Genomic DNA, 10,804 nt, shown 5'->3' with positions numbered 1-10,804 from the left:
ATTTTTTTTTTTCGTATGCTTTTCCAAAACGGCATAAACAAAACAACCGCGAAAAAAACTCTAATCGGTTTTTCTAACCGAGAGCAAAAAAAAAACAGCAATTTTTTTTTTAATACTGTTCATCCGTGAACAGTACAGAAACAGCAAAAAAAAATTTCACGGTTTTAAATTAGGACCCTAATGCCTTTTTAATTTCAACTTAATCTGCATTAAATCAAACATGACGATTCCATTTATGTTTTAACTTAATCTGCATCAAATCAAACATCTACCAATTCTTCATATGATAATTTTAACTGATTAAAACAACATTATAAAAAATAAAAATGGAAATATCGCATCAAAAAGAACAAACACCGGCTGCAAACATTTTTTTTTTTCAATCGGCATTAACAAAAAAAACAGCCGTGCCCTAAATTTTTCGGAAACCCTAAAAGTTTACATACAATTTTTATGAAAATCATCAAAATTAAAATTCGTGGCCTTTGCTCTGATACCACTTGTGGGAAATAATCTGTATACTTCCCTTAAAATGAAGGATATAACAAATTTAATGATGAGGATCACTAGTCATAAATTAAAATACATAAACAAAAGTAAAGGATTCAGAATTAACCTTCGGTCCTAGCAAATACGGCCTAAGAACAATATCAAAATAGATATTCTCCTATCAGTTGCACCCAAGATGCTCCGAGAAATGCCCTTGATTTTGCTAGAATCGATCCAAAAATTAAAATAATTTTTAGGTTTTCTTTGTGTTTTTCCGATGAGAGAGGAGGCAAAAATGAAAAATGAATTAGGTCAGAAAATCCTCTCCCTCACTCACCTATAAACCGTGTATAGAAATGAATTAGGGTAGGCTTTTCTTTTCTATTTTTCTCGGCCCAAACCGAAATAAGGAGTATTCTTTCCTTATTTTTGGTTATTCCAAAAATGTATAAAATGTGTTAATTGTCATCTAGTGAGGATAGAACCCATGACCTCTTGGTTTGTGTACCCTCACTATTACCACTATGACACATTCAACTTGTTGATATTAAATATAACCGATTACATTTAATTAAGAATTAACAGATTAATTCGTCCAAGCTAACATTACATACATTTAATTAAATATAACTTATTATATTTAATTTACGAATTCACAGTTAATTCGTCTCAACTAATATTATTTAATCTTCATTAAATAATGGTCTCATCAACACATTGACTAACTGTTTAGTCATATTAGGCATCAATGTGATCATATTTCTATAATCACATCTCTCAAACACATCCTATAGGTGTGACCTTTAGGGACCAGTTGATCACCGCCATCTGTATGATAATAACGTCAAACTTTCTAGCAAGCCAACCGTTATTAGGTAAACGTTAATCAACTGATTAAATATATGAAGTATACCCTTGTGAACCTATAAGAGATTTACAAATGTTATCACACTAATTTGTGGAGGACACAAGCTCCAACAACCGAACCGGCTTTGCTTCCCCTCTTAAACGGATCTTGTGCATTCAAACGCTTGGGCTTATCCCTTTTAGATCCGCAATGCTCCACCCAAAAGCTTCCTTGTACTTGTGCAATACATCCACCAATCTCCTTTCTTGATCACCCTCAAGTTGGTTTGAAATTATGAGGGGTAGAGTGTTGTTTTCCCCAATAAAAACGTACTTCAAGTGGTCGGGGAGTGGTTTTAGATTTGGAGTGGGTGGCTTTATGATGGAGGAAAGTGGTCTTTCAAGGGAGGCCTCTAGAGGAAGTAATTTGGATTGGTAGTCATAAGAAGAGGAAGAAAAACAAGGTTCTAGGGGGCTGAGAACTGCGCAGGCTGCGCTGGTGGGCTGCGCAGGCTGCGCCTGATCTCGACATTTCCTCCTCAATTTCTTTCATTTCTTTTTCTTCCTTTGATTCTTCTAGTGGTTCTTCCTTCTCCAATGCCTCTATATTTTCCTACACATCATGAGACAACAAAAACCGCAACCCTTTCTTCTCGACATCGTTAGTGAGGGTCACCTCAAGTGGGTCCCTATGACTCAATTGGTATACTCGATTTGCCAAAGGTTCAATTTTATCAAGAAAGTAGCAAAAACTCAAGTCATCGGTCTTTTTCATCGTCTCATACACATTATACTTCAAAACTTTCCCTTCAAATTCCATGGTCAAATTTCCATCATACATGTCAAGTTTGGTTTTGGAGGTTCTCATGAAAGGCCTCCCTGACAAAAGGGGTGTAGCCTTGGAATCCGGTTCCATGTCCAAAACATAAAAATCGGCCGGAAACATGAATTTATCAACCTCTACCAACACATCTTCTACAAGACCCTTGGGGTGAATTGTGGAACGGTCCGCCAATTGTATCACAACATTGGTCTTAGACAAGGGAGACAATTCTAAAGTCTCATAAATAGAATAAGGCATAACATTAATAGAGGACCCCGAGTCTAGCATAGCTCTAGCAAAAGCTTTGCCTCCAATTGAGCACGGTATAATTAACATGCCCGAATCATCGCACTTTTTAGGAAGATTTTGTTTGAAAATTGTCGAGACATGCCTACTAACCGTGACTCTTTCAACTCCTTTCCTTGGCTTCTGTTTAGGGGTGCAAAGTTCTTTGAGAAACTTTGCATACCTAGGAACGGTTTTGATGATTGTAAAGAGAGGGATGTTGACCTCACATTTCCTAAAAGTTTCATAAAGATCGGAGTTTTTATCAAACTTCTTGGGATTTGTGAGGGCACTTGGAAATGGTACCTATGGTTCATATTCCTTTTCAATCTCTTCAAGTTGATCCTTTGTGTTGGTGCTTCCTTTCTTTCCTTTGTCAATGCTCAAAGGACCCTTCTCTTCTTCCTCATTAGCTTTTGAAGATGTCCCTTTCTCTTGTTCAACCACAAGCTCTTTTTCAATTTGCTCTTCAATTTCAATAACCCTTTCTTGTGACTTTCCCCTTCTCTTCTTCTTGGGAGGGGATTCTAAAGTTCTCCCCTTCCTCAATGTCATAGTACTAGCATTCTCTCTAGGAGGAAATGTAGTGGAGGGGATAGAAGTGGAATTCCTTTGGTTTTACTTGGCAAGTTCTTGGGCAATTTGTCCAAGTTGGACCTCAAGGTTGGCAACCTTGGCATCACTAACACCTCTGTCGGCTTCAATCTTGTCAACCCGCTTGTTTGTTTTAAGTTGCTCTTGCAAAATGTTCTTAAGCAAGTCTTGAACACTTGGTTCCTTTTGAGAATTGGTGTTGTTACCTTGATTGCCAAATTGGGATGATTGACCTTGGTTTTGGTTTCGACCTTGGTTGTTGAAATTTTTATTCCTATTTCCTTGAGAATTTGAACCTTGACCTTGTCGGGAATTTTGGTCCCTCAAGTGGTTGAATTGGCCATTCACAAAGCTCTTTGAGGTGTCACCACCCCAACCAAGTCGAGGGTTGTCTCTACTCCCAACATTGTAAATGTTGCCACTAGGGTCATAGTTGTAATATCCTCCCCCGGAAGGATTCCTAGCATTGTAATTCCCATAACCCATTGCACTTACATTTTCCACTCCAATTCCTTCTTCAATCATAATGGGGCAAGCTTCCTCCAAATGAGGACCATGACAATAGTTGCATTCCACTTGATTCATTTGACCCCCATCTTTGTTTGGATTGTTCACCATCATGTTCTTCACTAGGTGAGTTAGGTCATTCACACTTTGCTCAAGATTTTGAGTAGATGAGGAAGAGGTTCCTATTAAATATGCATTTATTGATCCCCTTTGACTTCTACCATAATTTCTTGTGGTTGAGACAAGTCTCTCAATGATTTCCTTAGCATCCGCTATGGAATAATTCTCCAAACCTCCCCCGGTAGCGGAATTGACCATCCTTTGATCTTCTTGGCCTAAACCTTCATAAAAGTTAACAAGAAGGTCATCCTCACTCAACTCATGGTATGGACATTGAGCCACCAACCTCTTAAATCTTTCCGAATATTCATACATGGTTTCCCCATTGTCTTGCTCTATTGTGGTAATTGCTTTCTTTGCACGGTTGTGGCATGAGTCGGGATAGAATTTCTCAAGGAAGGCCGCTTTCATTTTCTTCCAAGTACTTATGGACCCTGGAGTAAGATAGAAAAGTCAATCCTTGGCCGCATCCAACAAGGAAAACGGAAAGGCACGAAGCTTGAATTGATCTTCCGTCACCCCATTTAGAATGGCTCCTTCACACATCATGTGAAACTCCGATAAGTGCCGGTTAGGATCATTCCCCGCTTGCCCATGGAATTTGGGTAAGTTGTGAATGAAGAAACCCTTGAGTTCAAAGTTGGCATTGGCTCCCAAAGGAGGGTATGTGATGCATAATGGTTGTTCATCATAATTTCTTGCCCTTATCGCCGGAATGGTTCTACTATCGTTCGCCATTCTAGGATATTGTACTTCAATAGGATCTACCGAAAGTGGCTCTTCTTCAACTTCGGCTTCCCTAGGTGGTCTTTCGTACCAGGGGTTCGTAAATAACCAAGAATATGCTCCGAATGAATCCTCTTCAACGGGAGTAAATTCACCACCTTGTGGGGAATTAAACATAAACCTTGACACTACACAAAACAAATTAGAACTTCCACTTACTTAAAACAACAAGAGGAATATAAACACAACTAAGCATAAATTAACAAACTCAAGTTCTAGCTATGTTGCCTTTCCCGGCAACGGCGCCAAAATTTGATAGGGAATAAGACTAGGTCGTTAAATGCTAGAATTAACCTACCAAATTGACAATTTATAAGCCAAACTCGACTCTACACTATACAATTAAGAATAGTAATAAAGGGAAGTAAGTGTTGAACACAAGAGAAGGACTTTTAAGCTAAAAACTTGAATTGTAAACTATTGACTCCTAAAGACAAGGTTATAAACAAACAATGGTTATCAACAATGACAAACAATCGATAAACATAGATAAAAGGGGGGGTTTTTGAGTTGATTGGTGACATGAAACAAAGTATAGTTGCAATCTTTGTCTAACAAGCAATATAACAAACACTGGGTGAGTAAGATGATTCAATAATTAAGAGAACTTGGTACAATTCTTCCTTTGTAATCAACAATGGTAAAGTTTAACTCTTTTATAACTCTCCTCTTATTTTCAACCCAATACTTTCAAGTCACGATATTAACATACACAAATTAAACCATCCATGCATGTCCTCCAAGTTAATCAACAATTCATTAAACCATGAGTGCAAATCAAACATGAGCATTAAGAGTTGTGCCAAGACAAGAAGGTAGGATCAATTCTCACAAGATTAAACCATACAAATGAGAAAAGACATGAAATTTCCTACTTATTGCATGAATCCTTTAAACCAAATCAACATACAACAAGCTTGCTCCAAATAACCTAGATAGATTAAACCATTTCTCTAGAATTTGCAATAGTTGGGTAAACAAGATGTAAGAGTGATCAATTCTAACATTTATCTACTCAACATGAAAATTAAGCATAAGGAAAGATCATTAGTTAAATAAGAAGAGATTAAAAGAGTTTTACAATACCAAAGTTGGAGAGTTTGGATGAATTAAACCAAGAAGGGAAGGATTTAGCCTTCCATAGTCTTCATAAACCAAAACAATAAGGAAAGATTACAACTTGAATGGAAATTGTCTTCTAAATTATTACAAGCTTAAACCCTAAATATGAGATTAGATGAGATGATAGGATGGTAGGTAGATGGTTTAGGTCTTCAAACTCTTTGGTATATATAGGGCTTCACGAAAACCTAGAAAGATTTCCAATTAAGAAGCCCAAAAAGAAGATTAGAAGCCCCGTATACAGAGCTGCGTAGGCTGCGCAGCCTGCGCTGAAACTGCGCAATCGTGCGCAGCTACGCACCTTGTTTGCGCAGCCTGCACACAGGCTCGCATTTTTGGACTCCTAATTTCCAAGAGCTAGACCTCTTCAAATGCCTTCATTTCTTCTAATCTTCACTCCTACTTCTCCCAGCTGGTTTCTAGGTTACATGCGAGCCTCTTGTGCTTTGTCTTGACCTTTGAAAGGTGCTCTATGCCTCCCGGGTTCTGTGCATTAAGATCATGTGTCCAACCGAGGTAAAATACACAAGTTACCACATCATACCCAATTGCCAAATGCTAGGAAAAGCATACTAAAAGACCCATATTAAAAGACACGAGGGTGATAAAATCACCCTCTTAGACCGACACAAAACATTACTATCAGATGCTAATCCGGCTTTTAATACAAAACTAGTATAGATCTCACGCATGCATGCACGGTTTTTTTAGGTCATTTAGTATATAATATATTATTTATAAATTTAAAATTAACACATTATTAATTTTCATATTTTGATAAGGATATAAAATTGAAATGAAAAAGTAATCAATTCAAAAGAATTTAAAATGCGTATTTGAATGAAATTTTTTACCACAAAACAAATGATTTCAATTTATAATTTTTCTCAAATAGTTTTAAAGAATTTTTTTGTCACAAAATTATAATATCTATTCATAATTTTTTTTTATATGAATTAAATACGTGGTAAGTTTTTTTTTTTACGAAACTAATAATTAATAGGTTTTCCTTATACGATTTTTTACATTTATACCAGTTTTTTTCTTTTAATTAAAAGACTATAATTTTTAAAAAAAGATTATAATGATTAAAATATTATATATTAACTAAAAGATAATAATTTAATAAAAATAAAGTCTTGTTTCCTTATTTAAGCAAGATTCTTTTTGGAGGGAAAACTATTAAGAATTTTTATTCTCTTAGTAGTAAGGAGATGCTTAAAGTCTGGAGGTTAGAGAAAACTCTTATATAATGGAATAAAAGAAAACAGTTTTAAATTGCAAGTATGACAATTACGCATCTGATCTTGTTTGCTTATTATTACTTTGATCACCTACTCCATAACCATACGTATGTCCATGGACGGCCATATTTCCTATTGTGTATTAGGAGGGATACGCTGGATGGAGTCATGGAGAGTGGAGACGGGAACGAAAATTCGATTATAGACTAGACCGGGACGGAATTTGGTAAACGTTAGTATGAGGTTTTTAAGCATCATCTACTGTACTATAGAGCCGAGATGTATAAATTATTGTAACTGATACGAAGTCCTACTTATAACTTATGTGACCATATTCTTAGGTTATGAAAGCTGGAAAGCATAAGAGTAGTTTGAAAAGTAGATCAGATAATGAGTCTAAAATTAACTTCTGATTTTTTTAGTGTTGAATGTTAGTTATGGAGGAAATTTTTCCAATAAACTTGTATTCTTTTTTTTTTACTACAATTTATAAATTTGTACTCCCTCCCATTCATAATAAACCTCCCTATTTCCATTTTCGTCTATTCACAATAACCTCCCTATTTCCTTATTTGGTAATGTTTTCATTGACAAAATGACCAAATGACCCTTATAAAATGTTTCTTATTACAACCCAATTCATACTTACCCAATACAATTAGAATACTAACCCAGCCCATAATTACCCAACACATTAAATTAACCCAGCCCAACCCCTGATTAACCCTAATCCCTCCCGCCTTATATACCCTACTCTCATCTAAAAACCCTAGACCCTATCTCTCTCTCTCTTCTGCCATTGATCTCCTCAAAACTGTATTTGTCTCTCTCTTCCGCCATTGATCTCTCTCTTTCTTCCAGAACCATCTGCTCCTCTTAACCTCTTCGTATCTTCTCTCAAAACAACTCTTCTATCAATTTAATCGGCTTCATCTTCATCTTCATCTTTCTCATCCTCGCATCAATCACCATTAATGGAGTATTTGTCCGATGAAGGTAAAGACGACGATTTGTGTTCCATTTCTGCTGATGGTGATGTTGATCTGGGTGAGAGGCCGAATAGATCTAATGTTGTTGATGATTCATGCGATATTAGCTCAGTTGATTATGCATGTTCTGCTTATATTGTCCCCGATTCACTTGGAGATTTAGATACTGTTGTACCTGATTCTTGCATGGAGGATTTAATGGTTGAAGAAGATATTGAGGAGGAAAGGAGGAAGATGGCTCTGTATATTAAGGAAGAATCTGAGAAGAAGGTGGAGAGATGGGGTAGGATGCGTGAAACCCCAGGGTATAAACGGTGGTTTATTAAGGAGCTCTGTAAATATTGGCCTGTCTTTGGGGTTTTACTAGAAGATGAGGATAATCAGGGTGTGAAGGTTGATGATCAGGGTGTCATGTATAAGGGGTATTTTGATGATGATGATCCTTCTGATCCTGCATCATCTCATGATGATGATGATACTTGCGATGCTTAATAGAGGTTGATTTCTTATTCTTTGATTTACTTTTAGTTGCGTTTAAATGGACTTGTGATGATAAATTTTTACACTTTGATTTCTGCTCAATATATTTGAACTACCCCAATGATTTTTTAAATTGAGGGGATTTGATTGTCTACCAATATTGTTATACACGCATAACGCCACCACTTTTCATTGTGAAGAGGCTATGTATGGATAACAATAATGGGAGTAATGTTTATTATGCTGAAAACTGAAAACCTCAAGTTTAATACTAAAATCCACCATGCCATTAACTGATACGAAATTACAAAGTAGTGCAAAGTTCATACTGGTATTGAAATTACAAAGACTTGATCTTTTTGTTACTGCAAAATGTTTCCTGTCCTTTAGATGCATCAAAATGTTTCCTGATCTTTTAGTTGCTTCAAAATGCTTCAAATCTTTGAGTTGCAAAAAGTTGATCAACTGTGTCTACATCATTAACAACCTGAAATGTTAATATTCAAAAATGTTTCCTGATCATTTACTTGCTGCAAAATGTTTCCTGTCTTTCAGTTGCATAATGTTGACATCCATAGCTATAAGTTGATCAACTACATGTACTTCATTTTCTACCTGTAATATTGGTCTTCATAACCTGCACACATGTCTACAAAAACATCACCATAGCCTGCCTGTGCAGTAATATTGCCAACAGGGTCAATTTCCCCTGTTGGTTCATTACTGCATCCACTGTCACTTGCTCCATTATCTGTTTGTAATATACTGCTAAGTGAATTCACTAATTCACTTATAGAGTTTACATCACCAACATTCTGAATATACCTTATGCTTTTGATGACTAAATCAATATCAGCATTGAGATACTCAGGCAATAAACCGGCTGCTGCTAGTTTTGACTTATGCATATGTGGGATAGGATAATCTATACCACCTTTCTTTTTCATTATTTCAAGCATACATGCTTGTAAAGTTATCCAAACATAATTAAGCTTTAGAACATCTTGTTCTTCATATGCAGTGATTGTGTTGTGTATAAGTTCATCCAATTTCAAAGATTTTTTTTTGTTGGAGAGATTGAATAGACCTAAAAAACCCCAAATCTAAGACATTCAAGTCTAGTGAATTTGGTGGTTGATATGTCATTTCAATGTTCCAACCATCTGCTGTAGCTGCTTTTTTGAAATCTGGATCATTATTAGTAAAATGTGGACGAGCATTGTCTTGTTGAATAATTACATGCTTACTCAAATCTGAAGGCCACTTAGCCTTTATAGCAGGCAACACACAATTAATTACCATATCTTTGGTTACTTGTTTGTTTATTGACTCAATGTTTTTGGTTTCTAATGTGCCTGCTACTCTGTTTTTTGAGTTTCTCTTTGCTGGTACCGTTTGAACAAATGGCCAAATGCCTAACTTTCCATCAAAGACAACTTCACCATTTGGCCCATACTTAGGCCTTGTTACAGCACACATAAACATGACCTTTTGTATGAAATGTTTAGACTGCACAGTTCTATGAGGTGGAACTTCATTTTTTCCCAAGTAAAACCTTGTAGTAGGTTTGGAAATATAGAACCATTTTTCATCTATGTGAACAATATTACTCTGATCTTTGAAAACAACTCGTTTGGTTAGTTCATGATATTGTAAATGGGAAAGACTGAAAAGTATTCTAGCAAGTTTGTTTTTGTCTGTCAAACCTGGTTTGAGTGCATTAGTATGTGAATTGATTTCCTTGGCTGCCACCCATCTACTTACAGTAGACTGACTCACCCCCAAGTTCTCTACTAGTGTCTCTTGTGTGCTCCTTTGTAGTAGATCAATGGATACAAGCTTCTCTTCATCTAACAACACTCTTCTCTTTTTATGTGAACCTTTCTTCTTGCTGCTGACATTAACTGGTATGGAATTTTTCCTCTGTTCCTTTGCTATAATCCACAAATCAGTGATAGTTTTCCTACCAACTGAAAACTGTGCAACCAATTTCTTCATTACTCCATACCCTGGTTTTCCATTTTTGCTGTTTTGTAAAATTGATTCAACAATTTTTGATCTTTCTAAGTTGGTTAGGCACATTTTGTTTATGATTTTGGTTTTATAATTTGTTTTGGGTGTGAAAGTTGTTTTTTGGATGCTAGTTTATAAATGAACCCTATTAACTACACATCATTCTATTTATATAACAATGAACTTTGCACACTTTTTAATTTTTGGTTTTGGCGCAAAAATGAGAATGGTGAAATTTTGGTGCCAATTTTCAAATATTGGCAAGTTGGATTATGCATTTATTCACTTGACAGTTTGGTTGATTTTTGGCATAAAGGACAACTCCTATGGGCTAATCAAGAACGCTAGAAAGAAATCAAGAAAAATCTGAAGTCCATCTTTTCCTTTCTTCTTCATTTTGATCTAACAGGTTCAGTTTTTTAACATTTTCATTTTTAGGTGAAGCTAATGTAATTTATAAGTACTTAATGTAATTTTATTTATGTTTAATTGGAGGCCTGTCTCCA

The 10,804-nt window shown here is 35.8% G+C and overlaps 1 protein-coding gene across 1 annotated transcript; it reads right to left on the bottom strand.

The window, feature by feature from the left end:
- Nucleotides 1-9,326: 9,326 nt before the first annotated feature.
- Nucleotides 9,327-10,367, bottom strand: LOC141620624 (uncharacterized). Its single transcript, XM_074437446.1, has one exon. It carries the CDS (start codon nucleotides 10,365-10,367, stop codon nucleotides 9,327-9,329), a length of 1,041 nt encoding a protein of 346 aa, XP_074293547.1.
- Between the last annotated feature and the right edge of the window lie 437 nt (nucleotides 10,368-10,804).

Source organism: Silene latifolia, chromosome X (assembly GCF_048544455.1).
Source record: "Silene latifolia isolate original U9 population chromosome X, ASM4854445v1, whole genome shotgun sequence".
Classification (NCBI taxonomy): Eukaryota; Viridiplantae; Streptophyta; class Magnoliopsida; order Caryophyllales; family Caryophyllaceae; genus Silene; species Silene latifolia.
The sequence above is the reverse complement of the archived record's forward strand: the minus strand, read 5'-3'. Positions and strand labels throughout refer to the sequence as shown.

What these genes read in the sequence shown, in the direction of transcription:
- LOC141620624 (XM_074437446.1), bottom strand. Translation starts at nt 10,367, where the DNA reads ATGTGCCTAACCAACTTAGAAAGATCAAAAATTGTTGAATCAATTTTA.